Genomic DNA, 24,510 nt, shown 5'->3' on the forward strand with positions numbered 1-24,510 from the left:
ATAAAACGAAGGTAATTAATTATATTTATTATTCAAAATGTGTGTCATTTTTAGCTTAGAATCAGTAATTGATGTCTAATATTTCGTTTAAAAAAAAATACTTTAAATAATTATTCACTCGCATATTTTAAACTTTTAAACAAAGTATTTCACAATGAAAAAAACGGCTTCTGTAAAAAAGTGACGGATATGTACCTCATAACAATCGATTAATTGTAATTTTTTGTTACTGTCACATTTTCTCCGATATGTTAGATGATAAATAATGATCCAAACAAAGAAACAAACAAAAAAAAAACCTTTAAGAGGGTAAATATATGAAAAAGAACATCTCGACCACTCCTTGATGTCTGCGATTTCTGCATTGCGAACCTTGTTATATTACCATGTTTCACCCATAAAATCCCCCCAAAAATCCAGATGTGGCCATTCACAGCTGTGTCTCTACACTCAGTGATACATGCTAAATATAAAAATATAATAAATAGGGTTGGAAACGGATTACACTATACAAGCACTTTGTTAGACCTGTTGTTAACACTTATGTACAAAAATCTAGCGTCAGTAAATTGTTCTCTTTGTGCAGATGCATGTGTGGCAGCCTGGCAGGTTTTTTAACATGGGGATTTAAAAGTTGCCGTAATATTTTCAGGATCAAAGCACCTTTTATGATCATTCCGGCCTCGAATCATTTACCGGTACGGTGTACCAGATAGTTGTGGCCCACTTCCACCCCTGGTCTGAACCCTAGAATAACTGTATTTCAACTCTGTATTTCCATGCATCTGGATAATTTCAGTGTGCAATGTAAAAACTGCCACAATTGTTGAGCAGCAAAAGATTACCAAAAAAAAAAAAAAAACATGACACGGCTTTTACAACTACTGGTACTATTACTACTAATTCAAGCGAGAAAGTAAACTCGGGCTTCTCATCAACATGCGACCAGACAGCTGCTTGCATTTGCAAAGTGCACATACATTTCCGTACACAGACACTCTACTTACAGACATTTCGTTTGCTGTTTTAGGATCAAATTAAGGTCGCAAGAATTTCACACTGATGGTAGACAGGAGTCACTTCACCTGCTGCAGTTTGTTCTAATGACAGATGAAAGACTGATTTAGCTAGATTAAATCTGGCCTCACATTCTCAGCAGAGACTATACTCTAAAAACATACAGTAATCTGACCACCACCGTCACATCCGCTCACACACTGAGACCTAAAGATATTGTCCACTATGATATGGATGATGAAATATCTACAAGTAAATGTACTCACAGCATTCAGCCTCCATGGTAATGCTGTGCCTTTTCTGATAACAGAAGTAAAAGTACCTGCTCACTTTTGATGGCACCACTACAAAACAACCTCATCTCCATAAACAGTTTGCAGTATGGATAGAAATCTGCGCAGATATAAATACAAGATTATCACACGTATACTCTATTGGCGCCCTATAAACACACTTTGTGCCTGTATAAACACAGAAAACTGCTCTAATGTTCTCTCTTGGCACTCGTCTCATCACGCCAGAGGTGTTGTTTAATGGAAGATACTGCATTAATGCAACAGCAGTGATAGAAAACAAAACATGAAATATTCAGCAAATAGCAGTTTGAGTCACAAACACACAAAAACATTCCACACCTCACTCATTAAACCCTGTGATGAAATTCCTTTCAGTTTAATTTTGACCTGAATTCACTTGTGATCTTGCAATAATGTTTGTTTGTGTGTGTAGCGGTAAATATAGCAGGTATATTTAGTTGTGGAAGTATTTGAATAGTGACTGTAAATGGAACTTGGAGTCATTAAAGAAAAATCATGATTGAACAAGACTTTTAAAGAAAATTGAAAAAAGAAAGTTATGTATTTTAAATATCACATAACTGTAGGGTTTCCCTCAGTGCTTTATAAACCTAGTAAGCCCCCAGCCTTTTCTTATTGTGAGACTCTACGTTGTAACTGTAAACCTAGCATTTTTTATTTTTCTTTATTTTCTCCAAAAAAAGGTGGGCTGTCGGTGGGTTTCTCTACTATTTAGTTTTTTTAGTTTTCTGGGCGAGACCCTGAACTGTAAATACTTAAATTAAAATCATGCGCAGTCAATGACTAATTGGCATAATTGGACCATGAAAATCACCAAAATCAGTTTCCCTCCTACAGATGAATTGTGCTCACTCCATTAGTTTCAGTTCTGTTGTTTTTGGTTGTTACTGCTTTCACTGATATTGTCTATGGATAATATATGGCTTACACATATTTGTATTTATCTTTTTTTGGTGTCTGGTCAATCTCCTGCATTGTAAATATGTGTTCAGCTTCTCTGCTCTCAGTCTGTAAGGTGACCTAACCCCATACACTCATCTGTCTGTTAACACAGAGGGTCTGGGCAGCGAGCTGTGCTCTGGGGCCCATGGTGGCTGCACGTGGGGGATGCAGGGACCTGTTGATGCAGCTGTCCCACTCCAGAGTAACATAAGACCTTATTAGAGTCCATTAGAGCACTTTGAATTCAATAAGAGATTGTCCAGTACATCCAAACATTCACACAATTTACAGGGAGGTAGGAAGTGAAAGAGGGTTGATTGGCTCAAGGGGTTGTTGTTGGCAACAATGTTTGCCACCATAATGCATTTTGTATACATTTAAATTCAACAGTGAAGCATCCTTAACATGACAGTAATCTTGCTTTATAAAAAAAAAAAATTCATATTTAAACATTATGTCAGTATTGTAGCAACTCTATTGGAATTATTCCAATGATATTTCAGTCGTCGTAGGTCATAACCCTGATCAGAGGCTGATGCCTTCGCCTGCTCAATGTCTGTTTTCTAAGCATTATCTGAACACGGACAAGTCCAGATATTTCTCATTTATCAGAACAAAACAACCGTACGTTTGTTTCCTCTATCTTTTGACGTTTTGTTTGTACAGGATACCCACATGATAGTGATAAAGCATGAGGACAGAGAGTCTGCCAGAAGTCCACCATCCCAGAAAAGAAGTTCCCTTGGCCCCACCAGCAGGGGTTTAACCCGTGACTTGCTTTGATCTTTAATTAACAATGAGCCTGGATTTCTGGTAAGCAGAAAGTGCATAAACACAGCAGCATTTGCAAGCCAGGAAGATAAAGGGGCTGCAGATAGTCTCTCTTATACGAAAAGAGCATTACAGTCATGGTGGACAACCTAATGCTGAAATGTCTGCTTTGAATACATTAATATTCTGGAGCAGAACATATAGAATGACAGAAACCACTGCTGCCAGCCACATCGAAGACAGATTGGGGTTTTATGGCACATGCTATGTCTGCAAGCACTTTTGGCTTTAATTTAAAAAAATGTAAACACACGCATGAACCACAAAGGAGCATGAATTAAACAAGAAGTTGCCAGAAACCACTCATATGTGTAATTTCAGAGTTTCCAAAAGCATTTTAGGAAAAATAAGTGGTCATATGATGTTTTTCATATACTCTACAGTACAGTTGTCATGCTTTTTCATAACAGGTAAGCTTATATGTTACTATTTCCAGACCGTTTATCCGATTGCAGCTATGTATCCGATTATCTGTGCATTACTATATTTCTGAGTAAAAAAATGTACATTATTTTCTTCCTATTCCTGCATTTGGTAGTGATGTTGCATACCTCCCAAGTCTTTTCTTCAAATAGGGGTGCACAGATCAAAATTTTCTCAGCTATCAAAGATTTTTCAATACATGCCAATTTTTTTATAAAAAACAGCACTGCACCTTTAACATTCCAATCAATCTTTTTCCATTGTGAAACAATGTCAATGGTTTGAATGTGAGCCAAATGTGTGCATTCCCTTAACATATATTACCTGACTGAATTTGATTACAAAGGAAAGACGAGGCCGCAAAAAAATTACCACATAGCGACTTTTCAGAATCTCAATTTAAAAAAAAAAACTGAATGTCAATTGAAATTCCACTCATTCACACATTAACACGGTACAGAACGGCTGATGTTTCAATTGCAAACAGTACTTGGGCTCAGAAAGTATGAAAATATCCTGACCACAAATGTTCGCAACCAAATGCTGTCGTGCTAATGTGGCTAACTCACTGACGTGATTGGTGGACAAGATCAGCTGTATTTATTGTGAACAACTGATCACAGATCCCCCAGAATTTATTAAATTGGCCCGCCAATCATTTGGTGCACCTATAGTTATCACCAATGGACGGAATCATCACATTTCTCTATTTGCTTCCTAGATCCTTGCTCCTGTTTACATGTCAGTGCATTTCACCCATCAGAGACGCAAGAAGCTTGGCAGTTGATTGGGTACAGTTTAAATACTTAGCTGCACTATGACATATTATTTACTCTATGTACTGTAAGTGTTTTATTTTTAGTTAAAAAGGAAAATGCAGCTAATGTTTGACTACATTTTTAAAAAAGCAGATTTTTGAAGAACTCACAGTTCATTTAAATCATTTGATGGAGAATCTTTTCGGAAGGAAAATTGAAAAAAAGCAGCCCCGTCAACAATTTACTTTTACTTCTTCAACCGACTGAAAATAACTCACACACGTTTTCTGCCATGCATGATAATGACGTAAGCAGACCATAGACCAAAATTGGGCAACAGTATAGCTGCAAGCAACATTCAAAGTATCCATACACTTTAGGGTGAAATCGAGTATCTCCAGACTTGACTCATTCATGTCTCCTCGAACACCCACAACCACCACCACAGCTATTTTGTATTTTAACATCCACTCTTCAACCTTTTCCTTTCTTCTTGGTTATCACTTCCATTCTTGGTCTCCTGGTTCAGATCTCCCCAAAGTTAATGATGTGACACAGAGCGGCTTACTATCAAACTATTGCGTGCTGAACACTCCAGCCAAGACCTGGATAACACATCATGCATGAATGGAAAAAAATAAACGTATGACTGCTGATTCATCCACCCTCACTATGGTTTTCTCGGGCTCCTTTCAAGACAATACACACAGGATGCCCATGCATCAGCTTAACTTTTTGAGGGCACTCATTGAACTCATTGGCTGCCATTGACAGCGCTAGACGTCCAAGTCATTTAAAATGGACGTCTAGCGCCGTCAATAACACAGAAAGATGAGCATTCACGGCCAGTCCTCTCAGTTTAAATAAATTGGATGTCTATCGTTGCCGGTGGCAGGCAATGAGTTAAAAATACTGTGCAATTACAAAAAAAATATTGGAACCATAATGAATATTTCTTTGTTTTTTTTTTTTTGTTTTTTTTTTACATTTGAATTGCATACATTTTGTTTTAAATAATATGTTACACTATATACTTAGAATTATATATGCAAATAAAATTATAATAATATGAAAAATATATCTATAAAAATACAATTCAAATTATATATACAATTGTTAAAAATTATGCACACATTTCATTTTGGTCATGGAGGCCATATCTTTTTTATTTTACAGTGGTACCTCTACATTCGAAGTTAATTCATTCCAGGACTTTTTTTGTAAGTTGAAATGGTGGAAGGCAAGCAGGATTTTCTCATAAGAATACATTATAATTCCATTAAAACCTACACTAAATCCTTACTAAATACTGCTGGTACTATTGCAAATAGCAAGTACACAGAGCAAAACAAATATATTATGAATACAAATGGGAGTAATAATAAAATAATCGTAATAAATATAGTAATAATGATAATAAGTATACCTGTAATAATGTAACAAATTGGGTTCTGTTGTGGCAAATCTGTTTTGCGTGGTGTACTTGAACGTGACAGAGTGAGAGATGACTTTTTACTTTCATGTTCAGCTGCGGCGGAGAGAAGGCATGTTTTGTTGCACAAGTTCAGAAATAAATTATTAAAAAACTGACGAAGCTGGCAATGTTTTTGGCGAGGGTTTAGGGTTAACCATTACAATTATAATAATTGTCACCTTAACTTATAAAGACTGGCAAACGGAGGTCAGAGGAGGACCGTCAAGATCGTAGACATTCAACGGCCGTATTGTCCAGCCAGTTCACGGACACGCACACCACGCTCATATTTTTCTATCATTTCCATCTTTATTTCAATGGTAGCCTCACCTTTTTCCTTTTTTCACCACCTGCACTAACATTCTTGGAACCCACTGTTTCTATTTTTATTTTATTTTATTTTATTTATTTTTTTTATTAATTGTTTTCACATTTTATTCATAATTTCTAAGGGTCTAACGGTACATGTAATAGTATTGAACCGTTTCGGTACGTGGTGCTTGGTTCTGACATAATATAACCCTTACTTTTAGAGGCTGTGAGTCGATCGGGTTACAGTTTATTTGTGTAGATTATATTTACTCCGTGTTCTCTACTATAATGAGGACCAACACAGTAGGACAGTATAACCCAGAAACGTCAACAGCGTGACAACGTGGCCGCCGCAAAAACGCAGTCAAATGCGGGCGTTAGAGTCAATCAGCCAATGCACACCATTCGCAGTGTGGCCGCGTGTTAGATGCGTCCCAGAAGCGGCTCAACGCGACGCACGCGAAAAGAACGGCAGAGTTTATTATTTGACACGAGACGCGGCCCTCCTGCGTCAATACTACTACCGGTAGCTAGGATCAGGCCGGAAGTCACTCGTGTAAAAATACGGTGGATCTGGTCGATTTTCAAACTAATACGCAATAGTAACCTACTTTTTGAGTCCATCAGATCTCTCGAGTGGTAGATCGGGGCACAGTTGACTTGTCTTTGTTGATTTACTGCTGTCTTCTCTGCTATAATAATAACCAACACGGTTCCGTGTTCAATACAAAACTCTCCTACCACAACAAAACAAGTAGGAACTGATATTCACATAGGAACTAAAGTTATACAACATAAAATATACAGTATAAATGAACACTACATCACGTTTGTAAAATATAAACACATAATAAAATAAATAATAGCCCATTTAAATAAAATAAATTAAAATGAGCTAAAACACCTGTAATTAAGTAATAAGAATAATACACAGATCCTGCTTACACAATTAAATTTATTAATTTCTGTGTGGCACTTTAACTTGAGAAAATCCACCACTGAAGCTTTTGAAAACCGTTCATAAGAAAAAAAATGTTTGATTTAGGCATTTCATTTGTAAAATGCATGTTAAAATCTTTGTCATTGGGATTGCTTTTCTCTTTAACACAAATCTTATTTTTTCGTCTTTCATTCAGAAAGAAAGCTGACCAATACGCGGGGTCTGAATGGCAAATTGTTGTTGGATTATCTTTAAATACCCGCTACTTTTTGAGCAGAATTGTAGCTTTGTATAGGCTAATGTTCCTATTATTGAAAGCACAAAAGTGTGAAATAAACAACAAACACATTTATGTTTTGCATTTTGTTTTCTTACTGTACCGAAAATGAACCGAACCGTGACCTCAAAACCGAGGTACGTACCAAACCGAGATTTTTGTGTACCGTTACACCCCTAATAATTTCATTTTCTCTCTGCACTGTTTCTATTTGTTGTATTTTTTCTATTAATTGTATATAATTACAATTCATTTTTATCAGTAAATGTTATTATTCATAAAAAATGTATCAAATATCAAAAACCACATTAATGATTGATAATTAAAAATGTATTTAATTGTAACATACCAAATGTCCACATATGTATTTCTTGGAGGCCACACTTGTATACCAAATGTTAATATTGTGGCCTACATGACCCAAAATGTGATACCCATAGCTGCTTGCCCTATAAAGGGTTAAAACAAAGATTCCACATTTTATGCTGCAAAGATTCTGGGCTGACAGATAGAGTGTGAAAGTTGTCACATCAAATCACATCTGCATATTTGGTGCATGTGCAGTGAGTATCATCCAATATTTCAAAGACATAAGGCACTGTGTGATTAAGAAAGGCAGGTTTAAGAATGTGTGAAAGAAAATAAATTGTAGATGGAAAAGTGACAGGCGTAATAAAACAGTCAGCTACAGTAATAAAGCATGCCAGAATAAAAGAACTGTCTTACTTTGGCAGGTGTTGCTCCTTTCTTCATAGCCTGGGTTGCACAGACACTTTCCGATAGGCACAAGCCACTCGCCCTCTGTGCTGCAGTACATTCGTGGGGGCTCCTCCTCTTTCGAGTTATTGACACATAAACCTTTCACCTCAACCAGTGACTTGGAGTCTGTGGGCACTGTGTCTGGAAAGGAGGCCAGATTCTTCACTATGTTTTGGCACTTTTTGAAGTAAACCCTCACAGAGACTAAAGCTACACAGGCACCCACGTCCTGGAATGCCAGGTAGAAGCCCTTCTTGGTCATTGGGCCTACTTCACGCACTTCAGTGTTAAGTTTGAGAATGCGGTCGCCAAGGTCCATTTGAGTGAAACTTTCATCCGCGGCTATGGTGTCAATCTTGGAGAACAGGTGTTCTCGGAAGTGACTGCCTTGGTCGTCATCGGTTTCCAAGTAGAGAAGGTTGAAGGTTTCCTTACATGTACCCAGGACTAATGGAATGGAGTTGCAGTCCCTCAGAGTGAACTTCAATTCGACGTAAATCTTCTGGGCGGACTGACGAGGGATCCAGTTGGTGCGAAGCCAGTTGTTCTGGCTGTATTCCATCACATTGCACACCTGGAAGGTCCTGATGGGTGTGTAATGCTCATCCACGCCACTGATCTCCTCCCACTACAAAAAAAAAGGGAGCAAAGGGAAAGAGGACAGGAGTAGAGAAAGACAAGTAGAAGCAAAAGACAGGAAAGTCGCAGGAGAAAATTTGCAGAACAGGCAGAAAAAGCAAGGGTAGGTAATGTGGGAGCCATAGCAGAAGAAGATCAGGAAAGGGTGACAGTTAAGAGTTAGAGAATGAGAAAGTGCAAGAAAATGAAAGCATCAGAGAAGCAGAAGTAAGGAAAAATAGGGAAGGATAATAGAGAGAAGAAAGAAAGTTATCTCCATTCTATAAGCATTTACTGTGAAGTTATTCAGATTCAGACAATTTCATGCTGAAATCTAAACAATCAAGGGTGAAAAATCCCACTACGAGATCTCTTATGCTAGAACGTTGAACAAATTAGACCATGTCAAGTTCTTGAAATAAAACAGTACACGCATGTTTTGAATAAATGTGATTGGTTAGTGTGTGTGTGTGTGTGTGTGGGGGGGGGGGGGTTCTCGGATCTCGTATTGTTTTTTTCACCCTTATTACTAACTGTTGATCTACTAGTGAGGACTGCAGTCTTTGGCTATCTACGTCATTGTAATGCTACTGATAGAAACGTGCGGTAACTACTACGAAAATAAAGAAGCTAGAAAGTATGGAGAGAGTTCAGTGTATACCAGGAACGTTCATGGCTATCTTACATTTTCCCTCCACTGGAAGAAAGCGATGAGAGAGGAAAGGAGACAAGAAAGTGGGGTCATTCCTTTTGAATTCAACACAGTGGGAAGGCTCGTTGATCATGCGCTTTGACTTCGCAGTTCAGGAAAATCAACAGTAAATCAGAGTGACGATGAATGGGCAAACACCTGAAACACTGGGTTCATTGTGGTTAAAGTGACATACATTTGAATGATTGGGTCTAAATGAATGCTTTGTTCTCTTTTGGTGAAATAAAAAGGAATGGGTGCATAGATGAGCAGTACTTTTAAGTGAGAAAGACAGAGACAGTCTTTATAAGTGGTAACAGAATTTACGGCACTTTGGGACAAGTGTTACTTGAAACTTAAACCCTTCCGGATGCTTACTGTATGTTCATTCATATATAGCTCAAGTGACATATTTTAAGGCCCATGGTGGGTACGCAGCAGGTGCTTTCAAGCATGGAGATAACATGAGGAGATACAAATGTTTCTACTCTCTATTACAAATTGAGTTGGAAATGTGTGTTTGCCAATCATATGCCTGAGTGTTCAAGGACCTCTCGAGCATAAGGATGGCCACTTGCTTTTCATCTTTCAGAAAAAGCCTGGAGGACTGACGAGGGGAAGCTGGCTCAAGAGCGGGGAGATGGAAGGAGGAGAGAGCACCATAAGCTTCACAAAAAAAAAAAAGAAAAAAAAAATGGCCCTTGAAATTCCTTTGGTGTTTATTCTCCAGTGTCATAGTTTCAGAGTATCGCCTCGTTCATAAAGGTAGTCCTTGCTCTCTCAGGGTGTAACAATAACAGGCAAAAGTGGACATACTTGAGTGTGCTGGCAAAAGAGAGGAGGCATTTCAGTAGTCTGCTGTAGTTTGCTGTTTGCTGTAGTCTTTTGTTTGTTTGTTTTACAAAGTCGTAATGTAAATGAATCAATATTCACCAAGCACACAAAACACAAACATTTTATGGTTTTATGTGTCTTCTCAAATATTTAATCCATCTAATAAAGTTTGTCTTTAGAGTTTGTAACCTAACAATGACTTAAAAAAGAATCAGTAGAAGGTTGGGCTGAGCGGAATAAACTGACACTGCGATTTTTGGGGGGTTTGCGATACATTGCGATATATATTAAAAGTAGAATAATTTTCACCAGATTTGAATAGGTCTGTATGGGAAGACTTGGTTGATCACTATGACCACATTGTGTTCATTATAGATGTCACGATTCAATCACATGTTCGTAAATTGGGCCAATCGCGCCATTTTTTAGAGGATACGACTCAGATCAAAAGGATCTTGTTTTTAATTTAGAAAATATGTTTTTCTGCTTTATGTTTGTACAGCCTCTCATGCTCACTCCTGAAAAGCAGTGCGGCCAAACTGTTTTTCTTGGTCACCAGTGCAGCTGGTATTTGGTACTTAAAGTTAGCGATGATTGACAGGTTTGTAGCTTTGATCTGGCCAGAGATGCCTAGGTAGCTCCATGATCAAAGGCACAGATGTGTTAATCGTTAAGATAGGTACACAATCTGAAGTGTGCTGTGGGAACTTATTTGTTGTGTAAGTGAGAGGCTGTTCTCGGCAGCGAGAGCGTCAAAGCAAAAAAAAAAATCATCAGTTATCAGATCAGGACTCGGTATCGGCAGAGTTTCATGTTCAGGTGACTTGGACTCAGGTGCAGAAATATGCGATCGCGACATCCCACGTATTATAACACCGTTTAATCCAGGAAAAGGAGGTTTATCTGTTAATGATGAAGATGTCTTTTATGAAAAAAATGTTTACATAAAAATTATATATATATTATTATATAATATTATATTACAATAACATTAAATTTACATTAAAAAAACAACAACAACAAAACAATTACACATCCTGCGAATGGACTATTGCGCATGCGCACATTGCGATGGCGATGTTCAAACGATATATTGTGCATGTCTAGTAGCAGGCCACTTATATTCATTTACCTCAAGTACACTTTAGTTTATAACTTATACTTTTTTAGGTTTAAAAAAAATCAAAATAATAAGCTTCAGCTTGCCTCATCTGAATGGTAAATTCTAGAGTGGACTTTTGAGTGATTGCACAGTCACCCACAGTTTTTGTTATTATTGCTGTTTAAAATTAACTACAGTTTGCTGCTTACATACGAGACATCCACTGTTTGTCATTAAGAGACATTCCTAATTGTTCAATTGCTTGACAAGTGTGTATGACTACATAACCATTGTTCAATTAACTACTGTAAATTGCTTTTTTTCATGAGCGTTACAGTACAATCAAAGAAAATATATAATCATTTTTCTTACTAACACTTTGTTATTAACAAAAGAGATGTTGCTTGAAGGTGTGAGTGGAACCAATTGCCATCTTATTATCACTGTATCAGAGTAAGAATAGTATCAACCCACTAACAAAGATGTTTAATTATAATTTGAGACATAGAATGGAGTTACATGAGAACAATACCACACTTCTTAAAATTGTTATAAAAGACAGAGAATACTTAACTCATTGCCTGCCATTAACAAAAATAGATGTCCAATTCATTTAAACTGTGAGGACCAGCTGTGAAGGCTCAACTTCAATGCCTTTTGTGAATTAAATTAGTTTGTCACTAGTAGATGCCCAATCCATTTGAAACAATTTGAACAGTCTAGCGCCCTAGATGACAGCCGCTGAGGTAATTAAAGGGCAAATATTTTCCTCATCAGACAGCCAAAATACTGTACATGAAAAGATTAAAGCTTCAACTCCAACTGTGTATAGGAGACGCTTGTTTCCCAAACATAATTAAAAGCAACAAGCGGACAAGTCTTTTGTTTATCACCGAACGTTGTGAAACATCCCTCCCATTGGCTCCTAATTGACATATAACAACACTAGGACTCTACACTGGTGCTTGTGACCTCTGACCCTTGCCCCCAATGGTTGCAGCTGGGCCACTGTTTGGTGTGATCTTGTCCCAGACTTCTCTGATCTTTGCTGTAGGTTTAGCGACTTAAGGGACAGTAAAATGAGAGTGCAGTAACATGAGCCGTTAAAGAAATTACAACTATGGCAACAGGCACGTCTCAGCAGTTCACCCGTTCAATCGCTTCAAAGAAAGGTCAATGAGAGTTAACGGGCCAGTATATAGACCACTATAGGGTAAGAATGCTTTTAGACCTAGACTTTAGAAAACAAGACAGAAAGTGAGCATCCTTTATGGACTTAACAGTAATGATTGAAACCACTCCAGTAATTGTAACCATTGCGATTCCACATTAATAATACAATTATATGCTTGAAAATTCAACATATGAATAATATACATGTGCCAGGGTTTCACCTGGTGGTAGAGAAGCCCACTGGTCGCCCACCATATTTTTGAGAAAAATAAAGAAATCTTAACTCATTGACTGCCAGTATAGTATACACCACATATGTGCTGTGGTAGTTAGTCAAACATTATTTATTTATTTATTTTAATTATTGATGGTTATAGACTTTCCAATTCATGTTGACAAAGTGAGGCTAGCAGCGATTATTCGCTGCTGACCCTCGCAAATAAAAAGAATTGAATGTCTATCATTGTCCATGGCAGTCAATTAATTGAATTGACAGGAATTTCGAAATTATGACTTTTGTTATGAGTCATTTATTACCAATACTTAAACATAGAGTTTTAGAAAATATCAGTCTTGAAACATAGTTGTAACAAGCAAACAAAAATACAATGCGATTTCAATGCAATGGCAGAGAGGTTTGTTCACATATCGACCATACTGTATTGCCATTTCGCTTTCAATCATATCACTAAATGTGGTTTAATTATGGTCGAAATATGCACATTTTTTTTTTTTTTTTTTTTAATAATTTCTTTTGTAGCATTGATTTGGTCTGGCTGGGTTGAGGTCAAGACAAGCCAAGCGACCCGTCAGGCTTATAAAGTACTGTTGGGAAGCCATGCACACTTGTTTTAAACATGAAATATACTAATGGTGCTACCCGAGGCGTTAATGGTTTGTGCACTCAATATTCTTTCCTCCACAGTCGGATACGACTGTCCACAGCAAGCGTGGAGCCATCTTAGACTATGGCCTCTGCAGGGGTCACTAGGGTCGCAGACACGACAACTGCTGCATATCAGTCAAAGGGCATTTCTTCGGCCGCTGTTATCCAAAAGGAGTGCACATTTCAGGAATGTTCTTGTATTTCCTGCTTATCGCAAAAATACATGAATAAATAAATAAAAACAGTTTCACATAGCCAACTGAGTTTGGATGATTTTTAAGCAAGGAAAGATGTGAAATTGTTTAATGTTCACATCACAGCTGAGCTGGTGTAAATAAAAATGTGCCAGTGTCAATTTAATCAAGTTTGTGTACCAGTTGTAATTATTACCGTCTGTAACTTGTATGATGTGATGGGAAAAGGCACTTTTTGGCAGTCTTGTGGAGCTGTGGACACTCTTACAAGGACATCTTTTTTAAGCAGTCACTTAAATCTTTTATACTAATGCCAACCTTCTAAACAGCTTGCAGAGGAGAGACTATTCAGAGGAAAACTGACAGGAGTTTAGAATGTGTTTCCTGATTTAAGTAAATATGAATATTTAAAGCATAACAACCAGTGTTGTTAATAACGGCGTTAGAATATAACGGCGTTACTAACAGCGTTATTTTCTTTAGTAGTGAGTAATCTAATTAATTACTTTTCTCATCTTGGCAACGCCATTACCATTACTGAGGTGGGAAAGGCGTGTGTTACTATGTTGGTTGAATGACACGAGAAAAATCTGAGAAAGACGGACTCACGGAGACGAGAGAGCAGAGCAGGAATGGGGAGGAGGCAAAGGAGGGTGACGCCGCTGCAAACGCGATGCTTATATGCTAGGTGGCTCCAATGATACCTGACTGTAGCCGATAGCCTACAAACTACGCCCACATGATGCTAGAAAGAAATCACATATATACAGAACTAGATGCAAATAACAGACACGGCTGTATTAGCAACATGTATAATAAAGAACTAGATGCGTTAGTAAACAGCGGCCATCTTAAAGCAGTAGACTTCTCCGGAAGGCTCTGTTGTAGAGAACCTTCCTAGCGAGCCTAAGTAACTTTTCATCTAAAATGCTCCTAAATCGGCAACATTTTGACTTAAATCTATCTTTAAATGATGAAATAGTTTTAAAACTTACACATGTCAAAAGTAGACAGAATTGAACTAATGCAATAACTGGAGCAATTTTAACAACTTTAACGGTTGATTCACAACATTTAATGACTTCCACACATAGCAAAGGTTACTATCTAGTTATCGCCATATCCGAAATACCCCTGTGTCAAATTAAGTTTATGGTAAAGAATTGGGCTAGGGCCAATTGTCCCAAAAAACCCTTAAAATTTTACATAGTGTGTCCTGTTTTTTTTTTTTTTTTTAGGAAAAAAACAAAAAACAAAACATGAAAATTATCACCAGTTACTCTGCCAAGTAACTAATTACTCCTACATTCAGGTAACTGAGTTACTAATGCAATTACTTTTTGGGAGAAGTAATTTGTAACTGTAATTAATTACTTTTTTAAAGTAAGATTAACAACACTGGTAACAACACGTGTATACTGCGGGGAATACTTTCCAGCCTACCTAGGAGAAAAACTGATATCTAGAGACCAATAAATAACATAGTTTTACCCCTATTACATATTTTAAATACATTTTACATCTAAAAATATTCACACTCACATACATTTGAGGCTGAATCAATCAATTCTTTCTGCAAAATAGTGAGCAATGTGTACCAATGCATTATCACGGGCCGCTTTGAAATCACACAGTGTTTGCCGTAGCGGCAGTGCTTTCTAATCCTGGCGGTCTGCCAGTGATTTCTTGCACCTCCTTTCAGTGTTACTAAGAACTTTACAGCTGAAAACCCAATAACGACAACTTGTGGTTAATATGTAAAAATCTATGCCATCACTCTGCCATTGCACTGAATTGCACTGTATTTTTGGTTTGTTAGCCAAAACTATTTCAAGACCGTAAGTTTTTGCAAGACTATGTTTAAGTATTGTTATTAAATGGCTTATAAAAACACACAAGTCATAATTTTAAAATTTATGCCATTCATTTATTTAAATATTTTTGTATTCATTTATTAATTTATTTTTCCAAAACATCGAGACCCATCGATGGGCTTCCCTCCCAGCAGTTTTTGTTTTCTGGAGGAAACCACATTGTTTCAAAATTTTATTCAAAAACTTCAAGTTTTTCTAAAGTTTAAGTTGCCATGATTTTGCAAACTAGTTGGCCAATGCCACAATGTAGTTGTATTCTCAATTGACTTCAATGGAAAAATAGACTTAACTTTGTGTATACCCATTAATTCTATTTGCATGTCGAGAGAGTGTCTGGGGTGTTGGTTTGTTGCTGAAGAATGCTTTCAGAGCACTCAAGAATGTAATCTGTAACTCTCTTTAGTCTTGTGGAAGGCTAAGCTCCCAGGACACTGCTCAGCCATCAGCCTGCCTCCCAAACAGATAAGAGTATATCTGGATCACACACATTGGCATATACTAACACACAGACACTCATCATTTCAGCCTGCCTACACAATGAACATCCTGGGAGGGTGAACTCTTTAATTTGCTCTGACCGGAGCGTGTTGTGTCTCAGTGGACCAATAGCCACTGCCTTTCCATCAATGTGAAGGAGCGTGCGTGTGTGTCAGGGCTCGGTGCCACATTATGAGAAATCATTTGTGCGCAGCAGTGTCCCAGGGCAGGCTGCTTATCGGAGCAAGTCACTAGATGACGTGAGTAATTACAGATGATTCACCTTGAGGACTTCATCATCAGCATTCTTTTCAGTCTGTCTCTCATCCTGTCTTTTCTCTTCTGCCTTTTTTGTCCCTCCTATTGATCAATCCCTGTTTTTTTTATCTTTTTTTTTTTTTTGATCCAGCAGCAATAGTATAGCACCTTTTTATCATTTTGATAGTTTTGTAACATTCTACAGACGTAATACAGCTTGTATTAAGATATTTGTACTTTGCGCAAGTATTGCTTTCAGATATGGAAATTCAATATTGAGATATGTTTGTTCTGCCACACTTTTTGAGTGAGGACACAGGAGGTAAAATAATTAGTAATTATGTAATGTTGATTTGCACCTTCTTCCAGTCAAAATGGATTGGACGGCCAGCAATGGGAGCGAAAAAGTTAGTAATATATTATGTATGCCGAAAACGCAGACATGGCTGAAAAAGCAGTTCCTGCTCTTGCACCACTCTTTAAAATAAACTGCTGTATTTTAAGTCGAAAGAACTGTTGTGTTTGATGGAAAAATATGTCTATTGCTGCCATAGCAGTTTCATGACACATTATGCCTCGTAACTATTTTTAATTTGTCCATTTTACCCTGGAGACCCCTGTTTACAGATACCGCACAACCGTTTTTGTTTCAACCAAGCCATAAAAAGAAGTAATTATATTTATTCTTCGAAAATGTCTATCATTTTTAGTTTAATACCATAAATTGATGTCTGATATTTAGTTTAAAAAAAAAACAAAAAACGAATGAATTAATAACAACACTTAATAAAAACAAAAATAATTAAAATCAAAATGAATAAATACAGAAATATACTCTGATTATGGACTCCAATAATACTATAAGGTTGTTTTAGGGGAATTTCATAGCATTCAAATTATTGTGGCAATAGGGGTCCAATCAACTGAACTGGGAGTTCAAACGGACTGGATGCCTACTAATGACAAAATTTAAATTCACTTCAGAAGCATAAAAGCCACATAATTGGACGTCTCATTGTTATTGGTACTGAAAGAGTAAAACTAGGAGGACTGGCTGGGAATGCTTATGTTTAAGTGCCAATGAGTGCCTTATAAAGGGATAAGAGGTTTTCAAATTTACAGCAGTCTTTAAATACCTAATTTGCCCGAAATTTTTCAGTTCTTTTTACAGTTTGCTCAGAAAATTGCAAATGTTTTCAGGCTAAGTACATTTTTAATAAAAACTTGATAAATAACTTATTTTGATGTGCCAGTTATATATGCAATTAAGGAAAAACTTCTGGCAGCTCATCTGAGCAATTCAGAATCATTTTAAGTCTCAGCCAAAAAGTGCACTGAATCAGGAAAAATAAGAAAACGTGCATTTTTGAGTGTGTGTGTGCACAAGCCGGCCCCGGGGCACAGTAGTCTACCAGTTAGACAAATAAACTGAGCTACAACCAGACTTTGTAGTGGAGAATGGCTGACAGATGAGCCAGCAGAACCCCCCCACCCACCACCACCCAAAAAAAAAAGTTGGAGCGCAAATTCATGTTAAGCAATACACCAAAGTGTGAAATTTGCATAATGCAATCGTAACACTTTTGTTGTGGTTTTAAAAAAAAATGGTTTTCTTTGGATGCATGCAATCATAACTTGGGCATCTCAGCTTTCTCGTGTACAATTGCAGATGTTTTGACAACGTGTGGCAGTGTTTAGTATTAGAGGTGGGAATATTGGGGCATCTAACTATTTGATTACGATTACGATTCAGAGGCTATGATTCAATTATAAATCGAGTATTGATGCCCCGCCCAGCTATTTGCTGCTTTTAATGCTTTGCACATTAGTTACAAAAATTGTTCAAAAATCCTCTCAGGCTTAAATAAACTACTATTTCAGTATCAAGGTAACAGTTCAAAACAGTAAATAAAATACTCAAGTCCCCATTCTGTATCAGCAGCTTTAAACTACATAAAATTAATTTAATGTTTTGAATGAACCGCTACAGTTGTTAAAATTGCTCCTATTATTTCATAATTTCCCTTCTGTCTGCTTTCGATATGTGAAAGTTTTAAAACTGTTTCATCATTTAAAGATAGATTCAAGTCAAGATTTTGCTGATTTAGGAGTATTTTAGAGTTAATTGGGTTCGCTCGGAAGGCTCGCTACAACAGCCTTCCAGAGAAGTCTACCACTTTAAGATGGCTGTTTACTAACGCCGGTGAGTCTTTCATTTCGCATCTAGTTTTCTATACACGTGCTAACGCCGCCGAGTCTGTCATTTCACATCCAATTCTATACTGTATACATGTGATATCTACCGTAGCATTATGCGAGTGTAGTTTGTAGCGGCTGTCGGCCGCAGTCAGGTATTATTGTTTTTTTATTTAGCGGCATGAGTTGAGCATGGTGTTTACTCTCAGTCCGTTCCTCATTGCGTCCGAAGACCACGCTAACTGAGTTTTATGTGTTATGTTTTCCACTTTACTTGACATATTTCAACAATTGGAATTTGGATGTTTGTGATTTGTTCTCGAATCTTCCATGGCCAAATCGCGAATAATCTAACAATCGAAAATTTTGCACACCTCTATTTAGCATAAGAGATGAAGTAGAATTAGTGTACTTCAGATAATTTCAACAAAGTAACATTTATTATTCTCATTTCTTTTTTTATTTTATTTTTGACGGGTGAATTACACTCGTCAACAAAAAATGTGTTGCATCAATGCAAACACTTTTTCTTATGTGATTTGGGGATGCTGAATCCAAAATCTGAGCTTTACTCTAAATCTAGTTTTTTTTTTTTTTTTTTTTTTTTTTTTTTCTGTTTTTTTGTTTGTTTGTTTTGTTTTTGAAAAATCAAGATTCAAAGTATTTTCATGCAATGTAAAATTTTGCTAAATTATATTTCTAACAGTTCATGTATTTAACGATGGACATTTGGTTTTAAATGGAAGTTGGAAAACATGTTTTTAAATTAGTGCACTGTAGGTAAAATTAGGTCTACTATCAGAATTATTTATGGAATATCCTACAATAACTGAAAATGGATTATTTGCTATAACCATAACAATTCAATTACAATGTTTTCATAAAACAGGGATAAAATATCAGGTCAATTTCCTTATTGTACCAAAAAGAGGTTAAGCTTATTGGAAATTCCAGCATGGACGCTTTTGTCTCAACAAACCCAAATCCCTTAATACCATAATCTTTCTTTTAACGCACGCACACACAAATAAACACCAATATAAACATTTTCTCTTAAGCATCTCAACCATATGGCGAGCCCTGAATGTTTAACCTTTAACCTGTGAGAAGGAGAATAGACCAAAATGTCAAAAGAAAAGTGGGTTAAGCTACACTTGGCTTATATGTCTAGCAATACAAAGTGAGAAAGGGCCTGTCGACAATGGGACAAAAATAAAAACAAATGTAGTCTGTGTGCTAGCGAAACTTACATGAAAAATTGTGACAGCGAAAATAACAGTAGCTTCCAAACGTCAGAAGGCTCACATATCTAAGCTAACTCCAGATGGAGGATACTCACCCCATGTGATGGGTAGGAAATCCATCCTAACTCTCCTTGGCTTGCTTTAGAATCTAACAGGTTCACTGTCAGGGGGGAAAGAGAGAAAACAAAGAACATATGAGTGTCTAGTCCTTGTTAGCCCCAATTAGCCCTTATCTAATCCCACAGGAGAGATCCCCGACCTCAAGCACTCCAGTGCTGATCATGCCACTGTTTACTCAGCTGCCACACAATACACATATTCTACGCTAGGCAACAGTAAAGGCAGAGTTCGTCAGGTCGTGTGGAGCATACAAGCCGAAGTTGCTAGGCACAGATAGCAGAAAAGAAAACGTGCCGACGGAAAAAAGAAAATGGTCATTTTCACTGATGTGAGTGTCAGGCCTGTTTTGCCTTTTGACAACCCCTGAGATTATTATAGATTTTGATGAGAATAGCAGCATGATTGTAGTTACTTTACTATTGCTAGATTCGGAAAGGATTACAGCAAAAAAAAAAAAAAAAAAAAAAAAAAAGCTCTTTCAATGACTTGACTACCATTGACAGCGATAGCCATCCTATCAACTTTGAGTGAAAGAGGCTGCACGCTAATGATCGCTGCCTCTCTTACCCTCCCAGTCATTTTTTTTTTTCATGATGTTTTGCCCGTACTAATCCGATGTAAAATAATAATAATAATAATAAGTAACCAGTATTATCTCGTATATCATTTTTCTTTTGGTTTACAAAATGAACTGTGTCGCAACAGACTTTCTCTGCCAAGTTATTAAGAAAAAATACAATAGTATGTCAAATAAATCTCCAATTGTTTAAAATGGAAAGCCACAATACGACTCAGTTTTACAAACGAAACATTAAAAAAAAAAAAAAAAAAAAAAAAAGAATAAATACATAAATAAATAATTTTTAAAAAGCTTCAAAAATGCTGTTGCTAAATTTTTAGTCTGGCACCAGTGTACACGATGTATTATATTTTTGGTATTAAAGTAAGCCTTACCTCCTAAAGAAATGTTCTGTTTACAACTATAACACAATGCCATTTTACTACTAATGGTTTCTAAAGAACAGTAGGATCACACAGCGGACATGTTTGCCCAGTGGTCTGATTTACAGCAGCCGTAAAGCGTGGTGGTGCTGTAAACACACAACAGTACTGGATCGGATCCGATCTTGTGATGACACTTAGTATCGAATCAAGACAACACTAGTTTAAAGAAATAAAAACAAGTTGTCAACTTAATTTATGTTGTCATGAATAATATAGGAAAATCTGTACTTTGTGGCGTAAAACAAATAAATTGCCATAGCCACTCACAGCACATAGTAAGGCTGCAAATAAATATTATTATTAATAATCTATTAATGTGTAGGTTTGTACAGTATTTGAAAATGGTTATCAATTTAATATCAGTGGTCAACAAAAAAATCGTTGGATAAATGCAAACACTTTTCGGAAATTTGGAGGTGCTAAATCCAAGTCTGACCTTTTTTTCCTTCTAAAATCTAATTATTTTTCAAATCAAGATTTACATTTGTAACAAAAAGTAACACTATGTCGCTAAATAATACCTGTTATGTCATGTTTTTGACAACTGCAGACACAGCAATATAGGGGCAACGTGACGTGCTGTATTGCACTGAAGCCAAAATGCTCCAATTTGTGAGAATGATGACAGTGATTCAGAAAACTGTATATAACGATGCAAAGGACTGGAAATTTAAAGTCAAAATCAAATCAAATGTATTTGTATAGCCCTTTACAAAAACTTGAGCGGTCCTCAAAGTGCTTTATAACAAAGAAAAATATAGTACATAGTGAGCAGAAGTACAATTCAATAAAATTGAGAGAAAAATAAAAATAAATTATGTGGCGCACTAAAAGTCATTATGACGCACTAAAAGTCATTTCAACAAATAAAACAAAATTAAACAGGTAAAATTGAAACACAATAAAACCCTAAAAAACAATCTATCTGGTCAGGAAGAAAAACTACGGTAGTTTAAAAAAGTGGGTCTTGGTATTGATTGAAAATAGAAAGTTTATGAAGAATGTGTCTAAAATACCACTAAAATAAGAAAATCAAAAATGATGATTGCATGTAAATTAAAGAACGTTTGAACTGATGACACAATTGATATTAACGATCACATTGTATAAATCATTATTAAAACTCATCCAACAGAAAATGATAAAAACAATTTTGGCTAGTGAAAGGGCATAGGTTTGGTCTCAACATTGGTAGAGACTATATAACAGCATAACCTGCATGTACACTTTATGCTGGGGAGGGGACATTAATAAAACCAAACAGATTGGGTGAACAGGAACAGGGGTACATTTCTCAAGAATATGAACCTAATTAATTAATAGGCTAAATGTTAAATGCAAAAAAAATCTGTATTGACTTATACTAACTTTATTGTGTATTGGTTCTGGTGATATACCGTTTAATTCAAACCTAATTTTGAAAACTGCAGGTTAGCAAGTTTACACAGTTTAATGTTATGCTAACTGTGATGCAGGGCGGACGTTCAGTAGCAAAATTAGTGGTGTGTTCCCCACCTCAACAACATTGATGTCTTTTTACATTATTTACAGTGGCTGCTGCTGGCCGAAAAAAAAAGAAAAACAACTTCTAATATCCTTCCTCTTCGAAGGAGGTGGAGGAGGAGGCATGACATTATTCAGTCGTAGCTGTACATGTCTGTGTGGGGTGGGGTTGGGGGGGTCCAAGTCATCAGCCATTCAAACGTGCGTTTGAGGGGGAAAAAAATGGACCGGCACATTCAGCAAGGGAAAAGGGGGAAACATAAGTCTGAACACAATGAAAATAATTCACTTAATAATGGTAGGGTCAATTTCATCGTTACAACATATTGGCAGACAATCTAAATGACCTATATAACTGAACACTTTATATAATGCAAATAAGGTTGCTTAAAAGTTGGTGGGGACAATTTGAGCATCCTGAAAAGTTGGTAGTGTTATGTCCCTAGTGTAACCAGTGAGTCATTTGATAGTCAAAAAGCCGTTAAATTATCAATTATTTTTTAGTAAAAGTATGGAATGCAAAAAAAAAAAAAAGTAAAAAAAAAGACATGTAGACAATATGTCTATATGCTGCCTAACTATTTTTAATTTGTCCATTTTACCCAGGAGACCCCCGTTTACAGACACCGTGGAACCGCTTTTGTTTCAACCCAGCCATAAAAATAAGTAATTATATTTATTATTCAAAATGTCTACTATTTTTAGCTTAGAATTATTACTTGATGTCTAATATTTAGTTTAAAAAAATAAATGACTTTATAAAATTAATAATTCGCATATTTTAAGCCTTTAAACAAATTACGTCACAATAAAAAAATAGTGTCTTTAAATAGGTCACGGATATCTACCTTATAACTATTGCTTAATTATATTTTTTTTTTGTTATTGTCGCATTTTCCCCGATATTTTAGATGATAAATAATTGATCCAGACAGCAAAATTGAAAAAAAACCTTTGAAAGGGTAAATATTTGAAAAAGAAAATCTCGACCACTCCTTGATGTGTGTGATTTCTGCATTACAATCCCGGTGATATTACTGTGTTTCACCCATAAAATCCCCCAAAAGTCCGGCTCCATTCACACTCGGTGAGACATGCTTCATGGAGTTTTGGGATTGAAACAAGGTAGGTACGCGATAATATCTCGTTAAACTAATGGTGTCTATAATTATGCTCTCTCATCCTCTCACCTCGAGTACGGATTTATTTATTTATTTATTTATTTATTTATTTATTTTTAAATGCCCTCCTGTTTTTCTTCCCCCAGAAAATTGAGATTTTAAGCTTTCCTATGATGTATCAGACATGCAGATAAGACAAATTGGAAATTTAATTGGGGGTCTCAGAGTGGCACGTCAAGTCACCTGAGTGTTTTCCGCCACAGTACATTCAGAATGTTTATAGCAAGGTTCTGTTCATCAAAAAAAAAAAAAAGGGAGAAGAAAAAAGTTAATACAAAAAGTTAAAAACACTTACTGCCACAATTAAGAAATGAACTTTTTTTTTTTTTTTTTTAATTACAAACACATTTTTCCAAAGTGTATAAGTTCATTCAGTAGTCTCTTTTCCCAGAAAGACACTCAACTTGACAAAACATATGTGGGAAAAACTAGTGTGGTCAAATTACAGCTCCCAATTTTGATTCAGATTATTCATCCCAGGTTGACGGTGAGATGTGACGAGCAGTTTCTTGGCTGGAAAACACTCAGCACTGTCAGCACTATTGGCATAGTGGGGGGATCAAACTTGACTGCAGACCAATTTTCATTTGCAGTGATTATGTAGCAAGCATTTTATTTCTAATTTGTATTTACACAAATGGAAAAATGTTCCAGTGAGCCAAGGAAAGAAATTTGCATTGACGTAGTGTTTTCTCAAGTTTCTCAGACACGTCTTGAATAAAGGAGACAATCTGATCGAAATGCTGTTTCAGGGATGTGCATTTTGAAATGCGTTGGCTCGAGGCATCCCGACAAACCTGACAATTTCTATACACAAGCTGTCAACACAGTGTGCCATGTAATTTTCTTCTCAGTATTGCTGAGATGCAGGAAAAACCAGTGGAAAGCAGTCATGTCCAAGCGTTGTGCCCGAAAGCTTTTGAGCAAATTATTTGAATAAAAGTATGCATAAAATTGCCCTTTACTTTCAGTTTGATCATAGGGAATTAACAAAATTCACTACTGTGTATTATTTTTTTTATATTTATTCAAGTTTTTCATGATAAAATAATAACGGTTTGAGAAGTACAGCAAGGAAATAAGCAAGTAAAATTAGGAAAATAA

At 36.4% G+C, this 24,510-nt stretch overlaps 1 protein-coding gene across 5 annotated transcripts in view; it reads right to left on the reverse strand.

Moving 5' to 3' along the window:
* The window catches only part of LOC130927216 (ephrin type-A receptor 3-like), a 164,360-nt gene that overhangs the window by 134,977 nt on the left and 4,873 nt on the right, over nucleotides 1–24,510 (reverse strand). For 4 of the 5 annotated variants that reach the window (XM_057852876.1, XM_057852877.1, XM_057852878.1 and 1 more), the window contains exons 2-3: nucleotides 19,693–19,757; nucleotides 8,018–8,678 (exon numbers count right to left, since the gene is read on the reverse strand). In XM_057852876.1, coding sequence (XP_057708859.1) covers nucleotides 8,018–8,678; nucleotides 19,693–19,757 — 726 coding nt within the window. Of the gene's footprint in view, nucleotides 1–8,017; nucleotides 8,679–9,329; nucleotides 9,366–19,692; nucleotides 19,758–24,510 lie in introns of all 5 variants that reach the window. The other variant, XM_057852879.1, reaches the window with a different exon arrangement.

This window comes from Corythoichthys intestinalis, chromosome 12 (assembly GCF_030265065.1).
Source record: "Corythoichthys intestinalis isolate RoL2023-P3 chromosome 12, ASM3026506v1, whole genome shotgun sequence".
Taxonomy (NCBI): domain Eukaryota; kingdom Metazoa; phylum Chordata; class Actinopteri; order Syngnathiformes; family Syngnathidae; genus Corythoichthys; species Corythoichthys intestinalis.